Below are 26,397 nucleotides of genomic sequence, written 5' to 3'. Positions count from 1 at the left end.
TACAACTATAATTGACAGTTGACAGTCAATTGATAAAACCAGACTGTGTTTAGTGATAACCTGCTCGCCAAAGCAAACCCCTTTAAATAGGACCCATGACAAGCATGTGGAGTTGAATGTTCCCAATAAACTTGCTGTGAGAAAGGAACTGTTTGCTCTATTTTTTGTGGAGAACCAGCTAAGTGATTTCCACCGAACATGTATTAATTGGGAATAAGGGCTTTCTCCATATCGAGGACACTATACGTCCCCTTTTAATTTTGTTGCTTCAGATTTTGTCTGGTACCTGTGATGGTATGGGACTTTGAACACAGCAAAGCTTCTTGATGGCACTGTAGAGATCATTTCTGTTCCCTACCAGGATGCACACTACAAGCTGCAAATTAGGCTGTTAAAAACAGAAAAGACAGGTTGAGTAAAAATTAGGACCATAAGCAGTTTTTTCAACATGGCAAACAAATCATAACATGTCTGCCAATCTCCAATGGTCAAAACTATTCATTCCAAGACTGTTTTTTTATTCCATAAAAATGTTCAAAAAAAACATTTTTGCAACATTTCATGAGATTAAAGTAACAGTTAGATGCTGTTACTCAAGTGAGCATCTTAGAGACATAAGACTTTAAACAAATCAAAACAGATTATGGGGTACCAATTGTTCACAAATCAAAATGCACTTACACAAAACTCAGACTTTGATGGTATTTTGGTATTCAAAATAAAACTTGGTATCATTGATACTCTTTAGGCAAATTTTAACAATATAGTAATTGTATTGCTAATCATAATTTTAGTCTCAATAATTGTTCAAATAAATAGTAAAGATATTTTATTGGTTGTTGTAGCAATTGTAACACTAACTCAAGAGCAATACGCATGGGTTAAGAAATACTTTTAAAACTGGTATAGCATTGAGAGAAATGTATCTTTACAATCGTATTGTTACTAATTTCTTGAAGTGTCTTACCTCACTACTGAGCTGGGAGTGGATGCTCTTGACATAGGTTTCTGTACGATCATCCCTCAGCTCCACACACATTGGACGATCCACTTGCACCCCAAGAGGTCCACCCACCTTTTTGAAGGTCACAATCAACTCTTCAGCCTGTTCTGCACAGCGACGAGGGTAGAAGATGGCCCACATTTTCAGCGGTATCTTAAAAGAATGATTAATCAATGTGAAAAAAAAAATCAATACAAAAAAAAAAAAGGAATATCAAACAAATGACAACTTTAACCTATGGCTGTGGAAAAGTGACTTCCATGTTCAACTCATGAAATCTGACAGACACAGAGGTACATACAGGCCCCTCAAGACACACAGGGTTTCCCCTTTAAGTAATTGAATGTGGCTTCTTCATTACTGCGACACCTTGAAAATACGTAGTTTTTTTTTTAACTTGAAAACAAATGAAATAAATTCTTTAAGTAATAAGACGTATCTTAGCCCCCAGAAGAAATCACAAAGTTCAACGCTATTTTTAACTTTTATTACCAATCGTATGATAACAAACAGCACAATTCCAACCAGTTTTACCTCCTGTGCAAACACTTTCCTCTCTGAGTCTGCCCTTCCCCAAACACACAACACCACTTCCTCATTCTCTGTTAATCATCTTTCAGGCACGGACGTTGTGTTTGCAAACATGGGAAAAACTGACATCAAATTCAAACCACTCAAACATAAAACATTATCACCAGTTAGTCGTTACAGTATGAATTGATATATATATATATATACATACATATATATTTATATATTTTTTTTTTATCCTAATTTGCGCACTATTTCGGTGGTTGACTTTTCAACCACCGAAAGACTGATACCGAAAACCGCGCTTACGAAACCTGATGTAAACCTAACGCACGCCATTGTCGGGGGCGTTGCCAGCAGGTCTGCAATGTGGACGTAATTTTAGTACCCACCGACAGCATCTTCAAAATGTGCAAATAATAAAAGGACAGTGGTGGCTTTTAAAGAAAGAAAGGCCAACTGGAGCAACAGCGTGAAGCAAGTGTGACGTCATGCTTTCGGCTCGCTTCTTTTGTCAGGGACAGAAGTTGTCTCAAAACATGAGTACATTTTGAAATAACACCAAAAAAAGATGCTAGATTTCTTGCTATTTGTTTTTGATTACAAACAACAAAACATAATAAGAACTCATTGCAAGTCTCTAGACCAGGGGCGCCCACACTTTTTCTGCAGGCGAGCTACTTTTCAATTGACCAACTCGAGGGGATCTACCTCATTTATATATATCATTTATATTTATTTATTTATGAAAGAGACATTTTTGTAAACAAGTTAAATGTGTTTAATGATAATACAAGCATGTGTAACACATATAGATGTCTTTCTTTCACAAAGACAAGAATATAAGTTGGTGTATTACCTGATTCTGATGACTTGCATTGATTGGAATCAGACAGTAATGATGATAACGCCCACATTTTCAAATGGAGGAGAAAAAAAGTTGTCCTTTCTGTACAATACCACATGAAAGTGGTTGGTTTTTGGCAGCTAATTCATCCAGCTTCCATACACTTTACAAGAAAAACATTGGCGGCAAATTCCGTAGCTTGCTTGATTGACATTCACGGCACCTGAGGGTCTTGTGAGATGACGCTGGCTGCTGCCAGTTCATTATTATGAAAAAATGACAGAGAGGAAGGCGAGAAACACTTTTTATTTCAACAGACTTTCGCGCCGTCCCTTCCGTCAAAACTCTAAAGGCCGACTGCACATTTCCTATCTTCACAATAAAAGCCCTGCTTCATGCTGCCTGCGCTAACTAAATACAGAGTCTCGGAAAACTGGCGTGCACAAGCGATCCCTCAGAAAGCTGGCGTGCACATCACTTGTGCACGCCAGCTTTCTGAGGGATCGCTTGTGCACGCCAGTTTTCCGAGACTCTGTATTTAGTTAGCGCAGGCAGCATGAAGCAGGGCTTTTATTGTGAAGATAGGAAATGTGCAGTCGGCCTTTAAGAGTTTTGACGGAAGGTACGGCGCGAGAGTCTGTTGAAATAAAAAATGTTTCTCGCCTTCCTCTCGGTCATATTTTCATAATAATGATCTTGCAGCAGCCAGCGTCATCTCACAAGACCCTCCGGTACCGTGAATGTCATTTAAGTGACGTCTTGGTGAAGATTGATGATCACTAATTTTTAGGTCTATTTTTTTTAAAAGCCTGGCTGGAGATCGACTGACACACCCCCCGCGGTCGACTGGTAGCTCGCGATCGACGTAATGGGCACCCCTGCTCTAGACACTTGAAAACAAATGTTGACAAAGTCCACTGTACAAAAGCAACAACCGTTGAAACTGGCAAATTGATGAAAAACATGTTAATTCTAATTATTAACAGATCTGTTTTGAATGTACATAGGGATTTTTGAGCCTTTTTAAAGAAAATAATATCCTTTTGCAAATTATGGAAATTACTCGATGACATCATGGTGACCATGCCAATAAGCACGCCCCCACCGCCACAGGTTTCTTAGCAGACGAGGGGAAACCCTGACATGTATATGTCCAGTTTTGTAATGAAACAAAACCATTTGCATTAGGGATGCACGATTGAGAAAAAATATATTTTTCTCTGCAATTTTTACATTGTTTACATATACAGTAAATGCATAAAGCAACAAAAATAATGTGTAGGAAAACCTGTTTCTTTTAGATTGTCAATCAACATATTCTTACCTCGAGATGCCACACATTAGAACAATAGTCTACTTTCAAAAGTATTTTCTGCAGACAGACTCAGATTTTACCTACATCATGTTCTTCAACAAAAGAAATAACCAATAAAAATTCTACAGTGACACTATTTAAAAAATGTTGCTGGACGATGTATTATTCCACAAATTATTGCCGATAAATTATATTGTTTTGCGCGTGAACGCACACAAACACAGAGAGAGACAAACAGGCACCATTGCGGAGGTATCATAAGATTAAAAATACAATCTATTAATAACATTTTAATAATTCATTAAATATATAATTCTACACATTGAGTCTACTAGAGTGGTAAAACTGCCGAGAGTTAATCAATAGACAATAGACCAGTGTACAGCTTGTTAAACATCACACAATGCTTTTCTTTCTGAGGAAGTTAGATTTAGTGTTTTGTTGTTTGTTTTCATTGCTGCTATTTTACCAGTTTTTTTTTCCAAATACATAAACAAGGTTGATTATTTTTTTTAGCACTTAACTTATCTTTTCATTAAAATTGACACCATTTTATTAGTCACGTTAATTTTTATAACAGCTGAATGGGCAGCACAGTTACAGAATAAATAAATATTTATAAAATAAATTAGTCATCTTTGTTGTTTTTAAGCACAGGTTTAAAATAAGCTGCGTTTAGAAGTTGTTGGAAAAATTAAAGCCATTAAATGTGTACGTTTTATGATCTGATTAGTTGACTAATTGTTACGATAATCGTTGACTATCAAAATAATCCTTAGTTGCAGCACTACTTGGCAGTTTCCCATTTTCCCCCCTTTTTATTGAGACAGAAATTATTTATGTATTTAATATTTATATGCTTACTATGGTATATTATTTATGTGTTCACTGTATTGTTACAGAGAACAAGGACATTTGATAAAATTGCTATGGTATGAAAAGGGGTAGGATTAAATAAACTCTGCTTCTTCCTAGTCCTTTTCGGACATGCTATAATGAAACAACTGGAATTGTGTGATGCAATACGTTGTATCGTATGCATGTTCGGAATAAACTAAAACGGAACTGAACTGAACAATAATGCGATGCCTGTTACTTACAGAGCTGATGGAGGCTAACCTGACGACGTCTCTGGAAAAAGACCCATCAGCTCCACTGGTAAATGATGAACTCTGAACACAGATTGTTTCAAGGGGAAGAGTTCTACCTTTCACCTAAAACAGAAAACCAACCAATTAAATTCAACTTAAACAAGCTGGCCTTGACTGTTTGCTATGTGTATTAGTGCAGAATAAGATGAAATATGGCCTTACCAGAAGAATTTCTGAGACAAATTCCAAGCCCCATTGGGTGACTTCCTTCTGACTCTCAGGGTTGGTGCTAATGTTTTTCAGAAGTTGCTTTATTGATTGAGTGTGCTGCTCACCATTTACATTGATGTGCATGGTCAGGTCCTAAAATATACACATGCCAATAAAACATTAGGAAATGCATGTTAAACAAGTAGATTTGTAAGAATACAGATGTAATATGGAACATGCTTAAAAGTAGACCTTACGATAATACTTCTCACTCATGCCATCGCGCCTGCTCAATGTCAGTTAAATAAATACTAAAATATACTTTTTACTTCTGTTTGTCCACGACATGTGGGCCATCATGATATTGGATTTGCCGCTGAACTTTGAAAGAAAAAGGATGCAACATTATGACTTGATTTGAGGAAACTTCATGGAAAAGATACGATAAAGTACTATTTTCACATACCCTTTGCATGTATACTTACATCGGTGTGCAACATGCAATGACATTATGCTGGTAAAAGCAAATTTTTTTTTTAAAGCGGAGTCTGGAGTCTATCAACCAAAGAGAATGCAGGTTTATCTAATATTGTGACCGGGTGAATCTATAAGCCGTTTAAGAAGTTTATTTTCGATTGTGTCTGGAAGAAATAGTGATGACGTTTGTCTTCAAGATATGTATATTTAATGGAGTACACTTTTAAAAGACAAACTGAAAATTTTGGTGGTTTTGTTTGCAATCTGGGAACAACTCCACACAGCAACGGCTTGCAGACATACAGTACATAAAAACAACAACAACAAAACCCCCCCAGCAAAAGAAAACCGGGTTATAAATGTGAGCTTGAACAAAGCATACGCAATAAATATTATCTCGACCACAAGGACGTATTTTAAATGTAGTTCAGAATCATCATGTGTCCCCTCTAAAGATGTATAAGAATTGTAGCGAGCACAAAACATAATATTTGAGGAAAGAGCAGAGGGTTTACTTTCACATTGGATGCAAAAACTGTTAAAAATGTTTGCTAATAGCACATAAACTAAAACAAAAGGGATTTATAAAAATAAATGCATGAATAGAAATTGTACACATACAAAAGAGTTGTATTAAAGCAATTGAATTAGAATGCGTTCATTGTTAAAAAACAAACTGATCAAATTTACCTTCATCACTCTGAAATCTTTCCTCATGTTTTCTGGGATCCCGGTCATGTAGGAAAGTTCTGGGACTATGAGGATCTCTCCAGTAATGACTTGCTGCAATTAATAACTGTTGTTAAATCATTACATCTGACAACAAAACAGCAATGTTAAAGGTGCCAAAGGTAAGGATTTCATCATTAAAATGGCCTTGATATGTCAAAAGGCATTAATAAATCATGTTCTTTCTGAATACATTTATAGCTGATAATGGTAGTTCAGACGGGATATTCTCATTTAAAAAATTTGACTTACAGCCCCAAAATATTATTGTTTTCATTTTGATGCCCGTCCTCTACCATTTGAGTGAAGTGAAAAAGTCTGTGAGTGTGTCACATGCTGGTTGCCAGTTACGCACCGCCCTCTTCGTCGAGCTACTGCCACTGGGAAAGTTACTAAACATGTCAGACCTTAGTAAATATAAAAGGCGCCGTTACGATTCCCAACTTATTCATGACAAAGCCAGGAACAAAACAAGGATTTGTATCGGGGATGCCTTTTAAAGATGGAGACGATTGAAGGCGCAGAAGATTTTTTCATCTGACTTGAAACTTGCTAATCTCCTCCTTGATAGGTAAGTCAGGCATTTACATTTTATTACTACTTGTGATTTATGGAAATTGACTTTTCGTATGTAAACTAGAATGTGCAATACAGTCTATGATCTAGTGCAGGGGTCGGCAAACTTTACCACTCAAAAGAGCCATTTTGACCCGATTCACAAACTAAAGACAACTATGGGAGACACAAACCTCTTTTGAAATTAAAAATGAAATAATACTGCATACAGAGTTTTTTTTTGCTTTGTGCTACCAACAAACCAGTGGTCTCAGACACGCGGCCCGCACCTTAATTAAAAAATGTAATGTTAGTGCGGCCCGCAAGTTTCATATGGATGCCGCTTGACAGCATCACTCTTGCCAACCCTCCCAATTTTTCCGGAAGACTCCCGAACGCCAGAGCAATTATTATCGCGAACGTCTAATGATTTTCAACCACACATCAATAATAACGACTTGCTGTGAAGGTACTGTCTTTAACACTATCTATAATATGTACAAACAGCTTGCCAGCTCAGTCACATATTATATATGGCCTTTGAAGATACATGTAATTGACTGCAAGGCATACTTGTTCGACAGCCATACAGGTTACACTGAGGGTGGCCGTTTAAACAACTTCAACACTCTTAGAAATATGCGCCACACTGTGGCAAGAGTGACGAACACATTTACGGAGAACATCTGCACTGTAACACAACAGAACAAATACCCAGAATGCCATGCATCCCTAACTCTTCCGAGTTACATTATACACCCCCGCTAGCACCAAATCCCCCCCACCCCGTGCGTCGGTTGAGGTGGGCGGGAAGAGTTAGGGATGCATGAGATGCTGGGTAAATTTTCTGTTGTGTTACAGTGCAGATGTTCTCCCGAAATGTGTTTGTCATTCTTGTTTGGTGTGGGTTCACAGTGTGGCGCATATTAGTAAGAGTGTTAAAGTTGTTTGTATCACAACACTCAGTGTAACCTGTAAGGCTGTTGATAAAGTATGCCTTGCAGATGCTTTTGTGTGTCAACTGAGGTTTCATAGTACATGTGACCGGTCGGCACGCAGAGCGCATGTTGTAAAAGCGGGCGCGACGACATGGTTTATAGGACGTTTAAGGTATTGCTAGCGCGGCACGCCCTCAAATTTGGACTCCGGGTGTTAAATCGAAGAATGTTTGCACTGGGTGATATCTTGGAGAGGCATTAAAATCTGGAAACCTCCCAGAGAAATCAGGGGTGTCGGCGATTATGCAACTGAGCCACACCAAAGTGATCAAAGAGCCGCGGGTTGCCGACCCCTGATCTAGTGTAATAAAGCTAGTATGTTCGTGCAACGAATGCTTAGCATGCTAACCCGGTCAATGACACATCGACATAAAGGCTAACGGGTGAAATACAGTATATGCCTGTTAGCCTGTATGTCGATGTGTATTCCAACTGACAGGGAAAAGTTTACTTTCGACAAATAAAACCAATGTGGATATGGGTAGTGTCGTGCCTATTTCGTTCTCAATGCTGAGGAATGGATATGCTGAAGAAATGCGTTCCAACATTAGGATGGCTAATTGTGGTTTCTGGTACTGTATGTGCGTCAGGTAAATATGTGGTGGTATTTGCTTGGCACAATATATTGCATTAAATGTCATGATCTTCTACTTTGTATATTGACATGGTAGTAGGCAAGAATGATTTATGCGTAACGTGGTTTGACTCATAGAATGGCACCCTGCACTGAAAGAAATGCAGTGTGTCAGGCTGAAGGCAACATGGGGTTATGCCGAAGGAAATGTGGCGGTAATTTTACTGTTGGTCTTGACTTGCCATCAAAGTATGTCTACGCGATATATAAATATTTATAATCATTTCGATTCTGTGTGGTCAAACTAGACATTTTATCAGGGTAATGCCAACAGTTTGTCCCAACGGAAATATTTCTGCGTAACTTTAAATAGATTTGGCTAAAGGACATCAGTAAAATGTGGCATAAATACTTAGTAAACCATCTTGCAAGAAGCATAATCCAGAGAAACCTACAGCGTAGGACTCGTTGATTGCCATTTGAAGTCCGTTGGAGTAAGATTCGGATTCGTATCTGGCAACCTGCGTCGTGGAGAGTGGGAGGGCACTACAGAATATTGACCATGATTGCAGTACAAATTCTGACCACATTACTACATACAGCACCTTTAATCTTCTGCTTAAAATACACATTTTACATATCTTTTTCCTTGTTTCAAAAAAGTACATGATAAAAGGAAAGGAAATACATAAAAGTTTGATATTCCATATTAAATATGTGAAGAGAGTTGTACCACAGCAAATAAGACTGAAAAATAACCTTTCCGCCTGGTTTAGACCGCTCCTTTGGATGATGCATGAGAAGAGGTTGGTCCAGCTCTTTGATAGTAATCCCATAGTTCTTGCTGTGGTTCAATCACAAAATATATTACGTCAAAGTTAAAAACAGCAAATCTAATTTAAAAAAATATTGTTGGGAATAATATTTAACACTTTTTTAGAAATCTCTACAACATACAGTAAATGTGTTCTGCTCAATTTTGACCACTTCAAAGAAAGTACCGGTAGTAGTCCACAAATGTAGTTTTTGTGCCATCCATCAGGGTGAAGGTGTCTTTGGGTGACTTGTCCCACTCGATGGCATCAATGCGATAGGTGCGGTTGTTGTATCGGGTGATGATGATGCTACCCACGAGTTCTTTGGTACATTCATCTCTGAATTTCTCTTTACTTTGTTGGTATAGAATGTTCCTGGAAAAAAGAAAGTCTCCAATGTGTATCAGATAAAAAAATGTGTGCATGCATGTGACTTTGTAAACACTCAATGAATATAGGCTAGACTGATAATCCGTTAATCCTTAAAACCTATTTTGCATTTGATGTACTTTTTTTTGTCCCTGTTCAGCTTTTCAGGCAAATCATATTGTTGAAGTAAATTATTTATTTATTTAATGTTTGGTGCAGCCGGACGGTAGCAGGAAGGGATAGAAAAAAGAAAAACAGGAAAACAGAGGGAGAAATTGCAGTGACAAGAGAGGGATAAGACAGAGACAATTCCTCTTCAATAATGGATTTTTAATCAAAATCAAAGATTCCCACCTCTAATCACCACGGCATCGCTCAAAGCACCCATACACACACCAAAATCCCTCAACCAAGCTGCACCTCTCCGAACAGCCACACAACACAGTGTCCCGGCAAAGGAAACACCAAACACCAAACACCATCCCCATCCGTGCGTCCATGTCTATCCTTACCCACTTACCAGGACAAGTTTATAAACAAGTTGACTTTATAGGCTTGTTTCTTTGTATTTGTTAAACCATTCACAATTGTATTTAAAATTAGCAAAGTCTTTGAAAATACCATCTAAACATCACAAATTTGGTCAGCCATTATGAATATTTCACTCTGAACGTCTTCGGTAATTTCCGTAGATTGACGTCACTAGAGTAACACTTCACCATACCAGAAGTATGCAAAAAAAAATATATAGAGACGTGCTGTCTATCACTCATAATCCTTGTACAAGATATGAACACTTTTATTTTTTTTAATGCATTCTAAGACGTAAATAAATAAATACATAGTAATTCCGCTAACAATGTAGTCAATGGGGGCTCTCTATTTCGCCCAAAGAACACACAAAAAAACCACCCAAAAATACTCTACATACATATTGTGACTTGAATATTAACCACATATTAGCGATGTTATTATAAGCTCTAACACTGACAAACTATTTTTTAGCGGCGGATTGATAGCACAAGGCTAAGTGAATTGATTAATGTGGACCCTGACTTAAATAAGTTGAAAAACTTATTCGGGTGTTATCATTTAATGGTCAATTGTATGGAATATGTACTGTACTGTGCAATCTACTAATGAAAGTTTCAATCAATCAAGTAGCCCTCTGCTGCTTTACTGTGAGCTGGCAGTGATTTCCTGCTACTCCCGGCTTGTAAAAGTGATTCTACATCATAAATCATGCCTCCCATCTCGATATTAGAAGGATTTAGCCATTAATCTAGAAATTGGTAATCTGTAACATTAAATATATACCCGGAGATGGACAAAACCCCACAATCGAAGACAGTGTGTATAGGGAGAGACACTCCTTGTTAACCATTCGTGTGCATCATGATTAATGCTTCAACTTAACAGGAAGATATGGACATCGTATCAGTCGTCATCACAGTGATAGCAGACATCGTACAGTAAGATATAGTTTTATTATGTGTGCAGTTTGGATTTCTTGTTTAGCACTGAGTAATACTGCTACATGATGCTTAGTGTCTCACCAAAAACTGGATCTGTTTAACGGAGCTTCTAAAACTTTTGTTAATCTTCCTTATAATTATGATCAACAATATAAGTTGTTGGATCTTACAAAGTATGCATGATTTGCATTGTTGTTGGTAAAGAAGGGATCTACTGTTCCGACCTCTACCTCACACAATGACATGTCTGGCTAGCTCATTATCACTCATAGGTTCTCGCACATTCCACACCAGAAGTTATTAACAGGAGCACAGAACCACAATGAGTGGAAGAGTTATCCATCTTGTTATCTGAGCAGTATACACAAATGTTAGAGTGCGTTAAACCCATTTTTAAACATTCTTTAAAGTGTTTTGTACTGAATCAGCTGTAAATTTGAATTCTTATCTAGACATGAAGTATTGAGGCATGTTGGTTTCCAAAATTCTGGGTCACAGCGCATGGATACATCTGCATTCCATTTGGAAGTTGGTATACATATTGTTTTATCCTTTTTTTGTGATAATAAAGCATATCATTTGGATAAAGCTTTGGCGGCAAATATTTTGAAGAATTTAAGGGATTACTTTCCCATGTTGTATTGTTAAATCTTATACCAATTTGATTTTTTATATATTACAGGAATTGGTTAACATTTATTGCATACTGTGTTATTAAGTCCTCAAAGAGATTAAACTGTTCCCATTGATGATATCTTCCAAGGCATCTGACTCTCTTATCATGCAATGTTGGAAATGTCAATGTTTTTTTGTTAGGCAGAAATTCAGGATTATTCCAAATAGTGTAAATCAGGGGTCCCCAAACTTTTTTGGTTCGCACACTAATTTGACTGAAAGAGTGCTCACTTGCTGCGCACTCTTTACTGCTATTAAAGGGAAGGTTAGAAATTGGGATCTCCTGGCTGAATGATTGTTTATAATCTAACCATATATGACCTAATAAATTGGCATTGATCCATTCTAATATGTAAGTTGTACTTAAACAATACCTGTTCAAAAAATTGGTGGCCAAAGTATGATTTGACGGACTTCAGATGATACTACTTTACTTGTTAGTTTTTATGTCATAAGTATTAATTAATTTAAATAAACAAATCGTTTGACTCACTTTCTAAATGTTTTGTTAATTGCTTGCTGCTATTAATGCAGTTTTAACTTACATGACATTCAGCACAGAGTCATTACGCAAGACTTTGTGAGACACATCCACACACAGATGCAGGCCTCCATCTGTTTGTTTGATACTTGTTGAATAGCCTGGCCACACCTGCAGGCTACAAAAGATTGACTCAGGATAATATATTTAATTTGAACAGTACCCCCCGATGACAGATCAACATGCTACTGACCGATGTTTTCCAAGAAGTACAGCACTTTCTGGATCATAATGATTCCTCCCTACTAGCTTCAGTCCAAGTATTTTCATGACCCTTGTGAGAAAAAACAACACATATTGTACCTGTAAATACATATATTTTTTAAAAGTCAGAATGCAAAAGCCTACTTACCTCCTGAGTACAACATTGTACAGAGGAATGCATTGATCAGAGTTGGGTGGCAAAATCTTTGTCATCTGAATTTTTATTTGGATTTCCTCATTGTCAGTTCGTCTGACACTCTTGAGAACCACCTCCTGTGCATCAACCAAATGGTACGTTTAAATACAGTTATCATAGATTTTGTAACAGAACATGAAAAAACAAACAACACTATTTGGAACCTTTGTCAGTCATGTTAAAGGATACAATGTAATGTTCAAAAGAATAAATACATTCAAAATACAAACAAAATTAAGATTGCAGAAAAATAGATAACATAAAAAGATAGTTGGACTTGTTCTGACCAATCGAGGTCTATGTGCCCAAACTCATTAAGCTTAACCTGGATGAATGAGAAGCTTCATAGGTACATAAAAAGATAAATTATTGGTAATTGCGATTTCACAACACTAATATTTTTCAGAGTGGACAGGTAGAGTGGTTGGTTATGCGTGTTCTAGTACACACCAAACAATATCCACTGGGTTAAAGGATGGATCCCATGTTAAGTAATCTATGTGTAAAATGTACATCTTGTGCTCACCCACGGAACATCCATATTTTTGAGCCTTTATAATGCTTGCTCTTTAAGGTCAAAGTCATTTGTCATTTTCACAAAACAAAAAAGGTCTCAGGTCTCGGTGAACAGCAAAGATAAATATTAAATAAATACTTATAAAAACCCAATAGAATAAGATTGTCAGCTGTTGTATGGTGCATTCACTCATTCATTAGTCTGACAGATGCAGGGTATAAGCTGCACTTGAGCAGGGTGGTTCTAGCTCTAATGCAGTGTGTAACAGTCTCCATGAAGGCAGTGCAGGGGCAGTGGTGCAATTTGGTCTAATTCCAAGTCCTAAACATTTATTCACCAGGGTCTGCGGGGTGATTGTAATCAATGCCGAAGTAAAATCCAGAAACAGTTGTCTGCATTATGGATCCTTTTTTCCTCATATGTCTGAGTGCTGCCTCAGATGAACAGCAATTCTCCCAAAACGTGTATTTGTGACGATCCAGGCTGATGTTAATAGCGTCTTTAATGTGAACCCTCACCAGCTGCTCAAAACATTTCATGAATACGGGGGTTAATGCCATTTTGAAGCGTGTGGGCACCTTTGCCTCGGTGAGCGAGATGCTAAAATGTCTGTGAGGACGCCAGTGAGCTGATACGCAGTGTCCTTCAGCACTTACTCTATTATACCGTCCGCAGCAATGCTTATGTTCACCTGGGGGTAGCGTGGGCCTGGTGCAGGGGTGGGGTTCAAACCCTCAAAGTGGGCATGTGTGTTCAGGTCATCATGGAATGAGCAGTCTGCTACACCCGCACATCTTGAAATGTTTCTAGACCATCTTTGAAGATGTAAGCACATACTGCCACTAAACTTACACATAATCTATTTAACTAAAAGTAGTTCAAAAGTAACCCCGCTGACTTGAACACAAGTAGGTTGATGGAATGTCTCTCTCGTGACCCCCACATGCCTATCAGTTCTGAAGGGTAAAAAAGACTCACAATATCTGGGTTAAGAACGGGCTCCGATACCATAACGTGTAGGAAGTCGAAATTCAGTGCAAGTTAAATGACCATTAAAAAGGGGCTCTTTGCACTTGCTCAAAGTAAAAAAAAAAAAAACAACCAAAAATCAGGGCTGTCAAAGTTAACAAGGTTATAACGACTTAACTAAAATTGTAAAATTTTTTGGGGATGCATGATTAACATGCGTTCAAGTCTGACGTGCCAAATTTAAGTTTATCAAGAACAGTGGGGCAACACGGTGGTAGAGGGGTGAGTGCGTCTGCCTCACAATAAGAAGGTCCCGAGTAGTCCTGGATTCAATCCCGGGCTCAGGATTTTTCTGTGTGGAGTTTACATGTCCTCCCTGTGACTGCGTCGGTTCCTCCCACTTCCAAAAACATGCACCTGGGGATCGGTTGATTGGCAACACTAAAATTGGCCCTAGTATGTGAATGTTGTCTGTCTATCTGTGTTAGCCCTGCGATGAGGTGGCGACTTGTCCAGGGTGTACCCCGCCATCCGCCCGATTGTAGCTGAGATAGGCACAAGCGACCCCCGCGACCCCAAAAGGGAATAAGCGGTAAAAAATGGATGGATGTATCAAGAACAGCTCGCAGGATGAAAAAGAAGCTCCAGTGAACATTAGGCTTAACATCATGGAGAATGAGAGTACACTGAGAAAAATGACATGAGATGATTCAGCACTATATTAATGAAACTGACTTGAATTTAAGCTTCGTGATTAGAGGTTATATGTGCTGAACTTCCTAATAAATTGGGAAACGTTATTTTCACTGTTGCAGCAGGAAACATGAATGGTTCCCAGCTTATAGCCCCACACTAGTATAAAGCTGATAAAAACCTCTATATATTTTGTAATGGAAACAATCATATTTGTTTCAGTCAAAATATTCAACCCATAAAATGTACTGGAGCAATACAGATAATTATTTGTATTTCATTTCTAAGATTTAGATATGTTGGAAATGTGCACATAATCTCTTATAAATGTAGATAGATATATAACAAGGACACCACAGGCTACTTTAAGTTATGATTGTTGTTTAAAAGAACACACAGTTTCCACACTATGAAGGCACTCCGGATTATAAGGCGCATTAAGCAAAACAGTCAAATAAGTCAGTCAGTCAACCTTAAACGCGTTCACATGTATAAAAACAGTTAGCTTTTTCACAATAACTCTCAAAATTATTTAGTAGTAAGCACGTAAAATTCAAGTCAATACCCAGTTTTTCAGTTAATTCCCTGTCCAAAAATCCCTCAAATTCTTCATCTTCAGTGTCTGAGTAGAACAGTAAAGCAATTTTAGCATCCAGCATGCTGTTACCTGCCAATTCAGTGATGAGTCCGGGCTTTGGGAAAGCCCGAACCACAGTTGAGACTGATACTTTAGCCCGGGCAGCCACGATACTTTGGCATAGCGCTCAACTTTGAATGCCCTGTTGACATCAATATCTAGCGGCTGGAGTTCTTCAGTTAATCCACCCGGAATGATGGCATGCTCCAAATTAGTTTGCTTCACTTGACCGTTTCTTGATGTAAATTTCTTTCTGCCACTCTCTCATCTTTTTTTCCCCCATCCAGCCCTTCAGATTAACTTTGATGAGGACACCGGCTGGAAACATTTATTTTGGCAAAGTTTTTCTCTTGAAAACTACCATGGGTGGAAGCTTTTTGCCATAAACCAGGCAACTGAGAACTACATACAGTAAAGGATGACTTCTCGTTCACCGTGGACTGTATAAACAGCGTTCTGGTCCCCGTTTTCTCCACAGTGCGATTCACAGAGACATCAAATTGAGGGGAACCTCGTCCATTTTGGTGATGTCCTCTGGCTGGATGTTCTTTACAGTGATCTTGTTTTTGCAGCATGCACGGAAAGTGGCCAACTCTTCTTCGTAATTTTTTGGCAATTGCTGCAAGACGGTAGTTTATGTGTGGATGGACAGATTACATCTCTTCATAAAATAAAAGCACCAAGGACCGCCTCAAAAGTTATTAATATTCACTTCCTGTGCTAGCGCTGTTGCCTTCATTCGAATAGAGACGCTTCACCTGCTGCTCTCAGTTCAATTTTGTCCTCCAACTGTGGCCATGTCGCTTTGTTGCCTCGGAAACTGTGAGGTCTTCTTTACTTTGCGCAGTTCATCCTCTTGCTTCCTCCACTGCCGTAACATTGATTTATTAATGTTGAAATCTCTCATAAATGCTCTATTACCATTTTAACCATCGCCTTAACAATAAATTGCAACTAGTTATTTAATCTTCCATTTTAAATTCATTACTGCTGTTATTGTGGTTGGTCAATGTTGGTCATTTCACTATTAGTCATGAAATAGAGCTGGCGGTCAAAAGCTGACGTCACGCTAGTTGCTTCCTTAAAACAGTTAGTAATGTCACAATGACGCCGTCTTTTACATTTGTGTTTATTGGCTACTTCAACTTTTTCATAAATTGTATGTGTATAAAAATATATAGCCACTTGTGTAAAATGTTTGTATAATACTTACATCCTTGAGTTTCAGAGGAAGGTAGAGTATTGAGCCATCAAATGCCATGACAGCTCCGATGGTCGATTGGTGATCTTTCATCATGCCAAAACGCATCGACATGGATTCAATATTTGGTCTGTTTTTTGTTTGTTTGTTGGGGGGAAAAGACACATTTTTACTAACATTTTATTAGATGCAATCATATATTTAGTACATATCTTCAGTGTCCTATAACAACCATGTAGTTATTTAACTTTTTTCTTCCATGTACAAATAGAAGATGTATAATCCATTTGACAGACACATCCAACAGCTAGTGGAGATACTACAACTCTAACTATATTTTCAAGAGTCATTAACAATACAGTGTTGACAAAATAACCCTTAAGTGGATTCATAGAGTTGTCATAGGGCAGCAAAAATATAAACAGTAAAACATAAAACATTCTAATATTAAGAGTACACAAACAACATTTTAGTCATTTTTTAATGTTTGCTAAAGTATAAAAATATGTCCATATAAAGAATAAGTCCATTGTAAATGACACTTACATAAATTTCACATGGTACTGATAGACAGCTTTGTTCTTGCAGTGAATGGAAATGTAGTTGGAGCCAATTATTACAGGATTTCCTTTGGATCCGGCCTTGTTGAGCGGTGTACTAACAAAGAAAATATACACACAGCAACATCATTTTGATATTACCAGCAAGGAAGGTGGTTTTACAAACATTTTCTAAATTTGCATTCTAAGTAAGCAGATTGCCCATCCCATTACATTCAACAGTCTTAAAAATATTACAACAACACACAGTGAGCAGTAGGTTCATTTTTTAAGTGAAAATTCTCACAACCGCTGGACTGTCTAAACAGACGTTATTACAGTGTTTACATGACATACAATAACGTTTTCTTAGGCCATGTCCACACGAACTCAAGGAGTTTTAATCCAAGGTTAGAACGATGTCCAACCACGAAGTATGTATGGTTTCAAAACTGTCTGTCTACACACAAACGGATACACTTGCTGTCCTGCACATTTTGTCCAATCAGAAGCCTGGAAAAAGCACCAACAGCTGACTTAGTGGCATTACACCTCTGTTATGTTTATTTTGATGTACAATGACATGTACATAATTTTTAAAACCAGCCTGCACTTACAGAGCCCTGGGAACAATACGAATCTTTATTTTTAGTGTTGAAAGCACGTATGCACGCCTTTGCTCCTGAAACTCAACACTCATTGAATTATAACATGTTTAATCAACAACATGGTGATGTACATGTACAGTGAAGTGTACATTATTTCTAAAACCAGTGCACACTAACGAGCCAAGGAAACCATTTTGCATGTTTAAGTGCTTAAAGCGCACAAATGTGCGTGTGCGGCGCAAAACTCATGTGGCATTACAAAGCATTTAATCATCAATATAGTGATGTAGTACATGTGCAATGAAGTGTATATTGTCTTTAACATCAGTACACATTAACAAGGAGGACGCTACATCATGTTTTTTTTAGTTGCTTGGTCCCTTGTTGTGTCTCAGCAGCATATTTATGTTTAGACATAGTCCTCTTATAGTGTTTAAAGACATGCATCTGAATGGCCTGACAGCAGCGAACTAGGCAAAAGTATGGTAAGAAAGTTAAGGAAAAGTATTTCATGTTCCATCCATCCATTTTTTACCGCTTGTCCCTTCTGGGGTTGCGAGGGGTGCTGGAGCCTATCTCAGCTGCATTCATGTTAATTATTGTATTTCTTGTTCAAGCCTGTGTAAACTACCTTAGTGTTGATATTACTACAGAATACAACGCCGTGTGCCGGTATATTTCTCCAGAAACTCAAACCGCTTTACTTAATGAAACTTTTATCTACATCTAACTACATTTAAACCAGTGTGGGTGGCACTGGGAGCCGGTGGGTAAAGTGTCTTGCCCAAGAATACGACAGTGACTAGGATGGCAAAAGCAGGGATCGAACCTGGAACCCTCAAGTTAACGGCACGGCTGCTCTAACCGAGCCATGCCGAAATGAAATAAATGAACTTAAACTAATATAGCAGTAACCTGATTTACAAATACCCCAACTTATGAGTGTCTCGAGATATGAGTTGTCTCTCTGCTGATTGATAGGCTTTAAGTTGCAAGCCTCTCTGTTGCTAACTGCCGTAGCGATGGTTAGAATGAACTGAGTGACATTTGTCCGAGAACAACCGGTCCTACTCGCCAGCTTATAGTTAAAAGATTGAGGTAACTGTGTTTTCCAACAACATACAACAAAGAACGTGAGGGTGAAGGAGAATCCTGAGAAGAGGATGATATTCATTTAAAAATGACCGACTGAGTAGCCAACTTGGGGGAGGCAGTTCAGGTGTAGTTAGTCTCTATTAACTAAAGCAGTAGTCATAACACAGAAGGTAGTTTATATTTAAACTCCCTACATTTAATCATGAAAATATGGAGAAGCTCCTCATGTTGTTAGACACAAAAGAAGCTCCAAGGAGACATCATAGAAGTCTGTTTTCTAAGACAAATGCCGTAGATTATATTATAATGACTTTGGAAATCTACAGTAGTTGTTTGTAGTGCAGTCTATTGTATTGATTTCGAACAATATTACTCATGTAAAAATGTATTTTTCTATTTAAAGGGCATGTAACATGTTGAAAGTGTGGTGTTTTGGGAAGACAACAACCAAATAAATTGATTTCAATTCACTTCAATGGGCGACGCTGATTTTAAACGAGTGTTTTAGGTCTGTGATGAGGTGGCGACTTGTCCAGGGTGTACGCCGCCTTCCGCCCGAATGCAGCTGAGATAGGCTCCAGCACCGCTCCGCGACCCCAAAAAGGGACAAGCGGTAGAAAATGGATGGATGGATGGTGTTTTAGCTTATGAGCTCGATCATGAAACCAATTATTAGAATCAGCTTTATTGTCATTACACAGGGTAACAAGATTGAAGCCATTCCATACAGTGCGATGTGGGCATGCAAGAAAAATTAATTGGCGATAGACTGCTAAAAATGAATAATTAAATAATGCAGTATGTTGCATTGATTGTAAAAGGGAACAACTAAACAGACAAAAAAAAAATACTTACCGGACTGTTTCCGTTTCCATTTCCATTGCTTTCTTTTCTGGTACAATAGGGTCTAGTAGGTCTTCAGCAGTGGACGCTAGGGACACAATTCCTCAATCAAATTGTCATTTAAAAAATATCTCTTTCCATTTAAATAAAACCACTAAATTACCCCTGTCATGTCTTTACAAAGGTAAATGCAAGAGTCCCCCAAAAACAAGACAAAACCCGGCCGAATTATTTCCTGCACTGTAAGCATATTACCCCTGATTTCCACTGGATGCATAACGGCTGCTGAATGGCACTGCCACAGAACGAATCCGCCATCCACCAATCCCCACTGCCATTCTGATGCGCATTGTTGCGGACGAGCTCTCATTAGTCCAGGAGTAATCATGTGATAAGGGGAGTTGTAGGAAAGCAAACCACAAACAGTTTATTCTGTCTTTCCAGAGGACCAAAAGCAAATAAACTTGGTCCTGCCAAGTTGTGTGGAACATCTCCAGCTTTGCAGCCGAACAATACTCACAGTACAAACGTCTCTGACGTGACTAATACTTTGTAAAACAAATACTTTTTTATATTTGTTGCAAGCAACAACACAACAGTAACATCATCCCTGACGAGCAAACACACATACAAGCAGACACACCTTATTCAACTCCTGATAACCACTCTTTTGCTTCCCCGCCCCTGTGTGTGTCAGCTGGTATTAACACAGGCTCCCAAATAGCTGTCCAGGATATGCCTGTAATATGATTAATTGGTTTTGACCATCCTGAATCAGCATGTCATCCGTTTCTGTCAACAAGGTCAAATTACGTCTGAAAACCTTTAAGAAGTTGACTTCATGTCTGTCCTCGTCCATTAATGCGTTTCAAATTGTAAAATATGATCTGCCTTCAACACAGAGTATTTTATTTTGAAAGTATAAGGGAAAATTTATTTTGTGTTTGTGCATGACTTAATGTCCCACGCAAGCAGATTTTAGCCAGATTGAGCAGCCATGTTGAAAGTAGAAGCTTTGCATACACAGTATCTAACTCAGCGATACAGTATGGTACGGGCATGGCGTCGCCGTGCACAGAAAGGCCGTTAGCCGTAGAAACTGACACACTGACTAAAATGGAAACAGAAAGAGTGCGCCACCATTCTGCATCCAGTGGAAATCCGGTGTTGGTCTGATCTACGATTTAACGTGTTATTCTTCTCATAATCTCCCTCAATTAGCAGAAATAAAGACTAGCTTTTAGACAGATTACCTGCGTCAGCAATCTGAGGGTGAACATATACGGCAGGTTCAGAGGTACGAGAACCGATATCGTGGGGTAATGGTGGAGGAAATAAAGGAAATCCTCGTGCCGTTCCCGGAGGGGGCATTGCTGCTCTTCCGAGCCCCACCATCATTTTGGGGATTTCTTGGCCAAGAAAGCTGTAAAAGATGCCATGCCATGCCAGACGTGAGTGAAAATTTGCATTAGTACGTTAGTTTTCAATAAATTCGTAGGAATGAGATTTGACAAATAGTCCTTTCATGTGTTCATCCGTTTTTTTTCCATACTCACAAAAGAAACAATCAGAAGGAACAAAAACATCACATCTTATTAGCCACACTTACTCACTTGATGTTATAATTACGTTTTAATATGTGTGTGGGCTGGGTCAATTTAAATCCCACAAACATAAAAAACAAATGTGAATAGGGATGTCTGTAGTTAATGTGTATGTAGGAGAAGGTCCTACCTGCGCCCCCTGCCAATGACTCCTTGTATGTGGCCACTGATCTCTTGTCTACTGGAAGCCACACCTGCAGCACTTGGCTTCTTTAACTCTTCCTTTTCACCAGCTGCTCCTCTTCCTGCGTCAATTAACATCAATTTTCCACAGTTAACATAAAACTGCAATAAGGCTACAAACTGTATAGTTAAGGTGATGTTTTAATACCTGTCGATGACATAATATTACAAACCATTTTTGTGGAGACAATAGTTTTTCAAGGTTTATTCACCTAGGAAAAACGTTGCACACTAAAATACTTGAAACAAGCGCATCAATATAGAACACCATGGAGTAATTGCTATAGCTACCGTATTTTCTGCACTATAAGGCACACCTAAAAAACTCAAATTTTCTCAAAAGCTGACAGTCCGCCTTATAATCCGGTCCGCCTTATATATGGACCAATATCCACAACAGGTCTCGCAACTACGGTAAGCACCGACTTCATTTTCACCCGTAGAAGAAGTGCGCTTCTTCTTTTAAAGTAAGCAGCCGCCGACTTCCTCTTCCCTCGTAGAAGAAGTGCGCGGTGCACGCTGGGATATATGACTCAGGGAGGCGTGCCGTTTCTGTGTGTTTATGTAAAGACCCCAAAACGGCTCCTATTAAGACACACGCTTACGACGCAGAGTTTAAACTCAAGGCGATCAGTCACACAGAAGAAGACGGGAATAGAGCAGCAGCGAGAGAATTTAACATTAACATCAGCGACACTGACTCGTTTTATGACGACTTCGACGAGACGGAGCCGGGCATGTTGGATGTGGTATTCGCCCAACTGTTTGATTTAAACACTGAAGAAGAAGAATTTGAGGGATTCGTGGATGAGGAATAACTTAATAAAGTGAGCTTTACATGTTTATTTTGTGTGTTGTGTGACATTTTTTGAACAACGTTGAGTTATTGATATATTATTGCTTTGCACTATTTCGAGTGTTACTATATTGTTATTGCGCTAAAGTTCGATTTACCGTAACAGTATCAGACTGTTTTTTACGTGTTTATTGAATCGGGGAAAGTAATAAAACATATGTTTATTCATTTTGGGAGTGAATGGAGTTGTCAGATCGCTGGTTTGTAATATATTAATAAAGTTTGACTGACCTATCTGACTGTTTTGTTGACATTCCCTTCAGCGCAGCTCCATCTAAAGTATGCATGACGTAACCCCAGCCTCTACTGTAGAATCTATTTTATGTGCCTTATAATGCGGTGCGCTTTATATATGAACAAAGTTTTAAAATAGGCCATTCATTGAAGGTGCGCCTTATAGTGCGGAGAATACACTACTTGTTTTTATTCCTGATAAGGGGCGGCGTGGCGCAGTGGGAGAGTGGCCGTGCGCAACCCGAGGGTCCCTGGTTCAAATCCCACCTAGTACCAACCTCGTCACGTCCGTTGTGTCCTGAGCAAGACACTTGACCCTTGCTCCTGATGGGTGCTGGTTGGCGCCTTGCATGGCAGCTCCCTCCATCAGTGTGTGAATGTGTGTGTGAATGGGTAAATGTGGAAGTAGTGTCAAAGCGCTTTGAGTACCTTGAAGGTAGAAAAGCGCTATACAAGTACAACCCATTTAATTTTATAAGGGCTGAGGCTGTGTGGAAGTATATACAAGTAGCATAAGCCCTCAGTGCAGAGGGGCTCGCTGAATTTCATGTTGCAGAAAAAATGATTTTGCCGCAGATGTAACAGTGGTTAGATTACTAAATCTGAAGGTAAAGTTACAATTGTTGGCACGTTTTGAAAATAACTTTTCACACACAAGAAAATATGACAGATGTTGCTCTCCCCGGGTCTTGTACACACACCTATGGGTAATGTTCCTCTTCCCCATGAGGCCATTGAGCCTTCTAAGCCAATTCCTCTTATCATGGACACCAGTGTAGAGCCTTGATCATGTGTAGGGAAATCAACCTGCAAATAATGTAAATATTAATTTTCAAAATGTAAACCACACACATACATCAAGGCTCCCATTACCTCTTTTCTAGCCAGGTCTTCTTGTGTAAGGGCTTGCTCCATCGTGGCATGAGTGGGTGTTTCTGCATGGAGTGGCTCTCTACTAGGAAGGATTGTGCTTCTTGATGCTCCTACTGTTGGTTCTGTTGCAGAAGAGAGCCACCCTCTTGCTCGACCAAGCCCTCCATCATCAGGCTGCAGCCCTCTCCCCCGTCCAGCAGAGGTGATACCGAGTCTTTGACTTTGTGAGTTATCAAAAGGAGTGATAAAACCTCTGGTTCGTCCTACACCGGTTTCTATACCGCGCCCACGCCAGGGAAGGCCTGTCATTGGTGGCCTGTTTGGATCCATTTTGTAAACTCGAGATATAAGTTACCTGCAACTGGGAAAAATTATTTAATTAGAACAAATTTCACAAGTCTTCATTTCCTGAAAAAAAGACTCATATCGCTTTAAAACCACCATAAGCCGTCCAACCGGTGCTAAATAAAGTGTACATACCATCATTTTCTGTCTCCAAGCTGCTACTTTTCCCCCCACACTTAAAACCCTGCACCTTATACAATGCTGCGGCTAAATTATTGATTTTTTCCGTGTTCACATCAATCTAATGTAAATTGCCAAAAGGGTCACGGTGGCCCAAATAAATTGTTCGGATTAACGCAAAAAAAAGGTAGTATTTTTAAATTTACAGTAATATGCTGTAAAGAACACCGTAAAATGTATTGTCATTTTTATTGATTTGATGGGTAGTTTGCTGTAAAATCTTAAGTCAAGCAGATATTGAAATATTTATTTCTATTTAGACAAATAAAGTTTGGAAAGTATGATAATATACTGCAATATTTGTTGCAATGATTGTAGCGTAGATAGGCGCCAGTGCCCCCCGTGACCCCAAAAGGGAATAAGCGGTAGAGAATTGAAGGATGGATGGATTTGTTGCAATAATGGATACTATTCAAGTTTAAAAAGGCATGGCATATATACATACTGTACATAAAAAAATCTCCTGACGATTGAGGGAACCCCTCATGAAACAGTTCTGTAGAGATGAAGTAGTCTTGTGATTTTTCCCACACACACATATTGCGCTCTAACACGGTATCGAGCACTAGTCTCTGGATAATCCAATTAAGACATACTATATATCACCAAAATGATTCCGGGGCGTGGCCACCGCTGCTCACTGCTCCCTCCACCTCCTAGGGGGTGAACAAGGGGATGGGGCAAATGCAGAGAATAATTTCGCCACACCTAATGTGTGTGTGTGACAATCATTGGCACTTTAACTTTATATATTATTTTTGACCTGATATCAATACTTTGTTACCGGATAAGTTGTTTATGAAAAGTGCTATATAAATAAAGTTTGATTTAATAAAAATATAGGGCTTCATGGTGCCAGAGGGGTTAATGCGTCTGCCTCACAATACAAAGGTCCTGAGTAGACAGGGTTCAATCCCGGGCTCGGGATCTTTCTGTGTGGAGTTTGCATGTTCTCCCCGTGAATGCGTGGGTTCCCTCCGGGTACTCCGGCTTCCTCCCACCTCCAAAGACATGCACCTGAGGATAGGCTCCTCCCACCTCCAAAGACATGCACCTGAGGATAGGCTCCTCCCACCTCCAAAGACATGCACCTGAGGATAGGCTCCTCCCACCTCCAAAGACATGCACCTAGGGATAGGCCCCTCACCTCCAAAAGACATGCATCCGGGGATAGGCCCCTCCCACCTCCAAAGACATGCACCTAGGGATAGGCCCCTCCCACCTCCAAAGACATGCACCTGGGGATAGGCCCCTCCCACCTCAAAAGACATGCACCTGGGGATAGGCCCCTCCCACCTCCAAAGACATGCCCCTGGGGATAGGCCCCTCCCACCTCCAAAGACATGCACCTAGGGATAGGCCCCTCCCACCTCCAAAGACATTCACCTGGGGATAGGCCCCTCCCACCTCCAAAGACATGCACCTGGGGATAGGTTGATTGGCAACACTAAATGGTCCCTTGTGTGTGAATGTGAGTGTGAATGTTGTCTGTCTAGCTGTGTTGGCCATGTGATGAGGTGGCGACTTGTCCGCCTCCCGCCCGATTGTAGCTGAAATAGGCACCAGCGCCCCCCGCGACCCCAAAGGGAATAAGCGGTAGACAATGGATGGATGAATAATAAAAATATATCGATATAACAGTATGTAAAAAAAAGAAGAAAAAAAAATAAAAAAAACGTTCAGGAATAAACATATATACAAATGCATGGAATAAATGCATTAATGTCTATCAACATGGAAAGGAGGAACACATTTAGTAAGAAAATAATTAATTTGACGCAGATTGTTTTCAGGTGTTGGCGGGTCTCCAGTTTGACACATGACGTCATCCTACGTATTTGTGACCATTTGGCCTGATTTTGACTTTATAACCTTCATGGAATAAATTAATCCTCAACAACATGTATTTTGATAGCATTTTCTTCAGTGCTTTATTAAAAAATAACCCGGGCCTAATACGGTTGCCGAAGTAAATGCAACTGGTTAAAAAAAAAGGAGTAAAGCTACAAGGAGCAAGCATCCTGCTAACAGCATGCTAATATAGCAACATGCTAACATAGCAGCATGCTAACATAGCAACATCACATGGCGAGAAAATGTTTATTTTGAAAATAATCTTCGAGAACGCAAATTGGCTAAAGTCTCCCGCGTACAGTTTTAATGAGTCCAGGTACACCGGAAACTCCTTAATTATAGCTGGAGACAAGTGGCGGGCTTTAACGTTAGCTGCAATCCACACCTAACTACAGCGCCACGCCACACATTTGTACATTTCATACACATTAACTCACTCCAAGACACCAAATGAGTATTAAGTACACACATTTAAAAGTACTCACGTTTAGATGCTAGAGAAAGACTCCTAAAGTTTCGGAAATTAAGGAGCCAAATTTCACCCAACCGCCAACTTCAACG

General features: G+C 39.2%; 2 protein-coding genes across 4 annotated transcripts in view; one reads left to right on the top strand and one right to left on the bottom strand.

Annotated features, from left to right (window-relative positions):
* Nucleotides 1-26,397, top strand: part of LOC133556840 (cytoplasmic tRNA 2-thiolation protein 1) — a 627,421-nt gene that overhangs the window by 208,761 nt on the left and 392,263 nt on the right. The window lies entirely within an intron of this gene.
* Nucleotides 1-26,397, bottom strand: part of LOC133556827 (piwi-like protein 2) — a 39,996-nt gene that overhangs the window by 13,540 nt on the left and 59 nt on the right. For 2 of the 3 annotated variants that reach the window (XR_009807607.1, XM_061907132.1), the window contains exons 1-18: nt 26,322-26,397; nt 23,458-23,818; nt 23,286-23,391; nt 21,442-21,556; nt 20,961-21,130; nt 19,720-19,795; nt 17,169-17,279; nt 16,635-16,752; nt 12,558-12,682; nt 12,399-12,479; nt 12,210-12,323; nt 9,332-9,520; nt 9,090-9,174; nt 6,165-6,257; nt 5,010-5,150; nt 4,797-4,910; nt 968-1,156; nt 287-388 (exon numbers count right to left, since the gene is read on the bottom strand). The exon at nt 26,322-26,397 is cut by the window's right edge and continues 59 nt beyond it. Coding sequence is in view for 2 of the 3 variants with exons in the window: in XM_061907132.1 (XP_061763116.1) it covers nt 287-388; nt 968-1,156; nt 4,797-4,910; nt 5,010-5,150; nt 6,165-6,257; nt 9,090-9,174; nt 9,332-9,520; nt 12,210-12,323; nt 12,399-12,479; nt 12,558-12,682; nt 16,635-16,752; nt 17,169-17,279; nt 19,720-19,795; nt 20,961-21,130; nt 21,442-21,556; nt 23,286-23,391; nt 23,458-23,787 (2,259 nt within the window). In the remaining variant the exon portion in view is untranslated. The remainder of the gene's footprint in view (nt 1-286; nt 389-967; nt 1,157-4,796; nt 4,911-5,009; nt 5,151-6,164; nt 6,258-9,089; nt 9,175-9,331; nt 9,521-12,209; nt 12,324-12,398; nt 12,480-12,557; nt 12,683-16,634; nt 16,753-17,168; nt 17,280-19,719; nt 19,796-20,960; nt 21,131-21,441; nt 21,557-23,285; nt 23,392-23,457; nt 23,819-26,321) is intronic. The other variant, XM_061907133.1, reaches the window with a different exon arrangement.

Source organism: Nerophis ophidion, linkage group LG07 (genome assembly GCF_033978795.1).
Source record: "Nerophis ophidion isolate RoL-2023_Sa linkage group LG07, RoL_Noph_v1.0, whole genome shotgun sequence".
Lineage (NCBI taxonomy): Eukaryota > Metazoa > Chordata > Actinopteri > Syngnathiformes > Syngnathidae > Nerophis > Nerophis ophidion.
The sequence above is the reverse complement of the archived record's forward strand: the minus strand, read 5'-3'. Positions and strand labels throughout refer to the sequence as shown.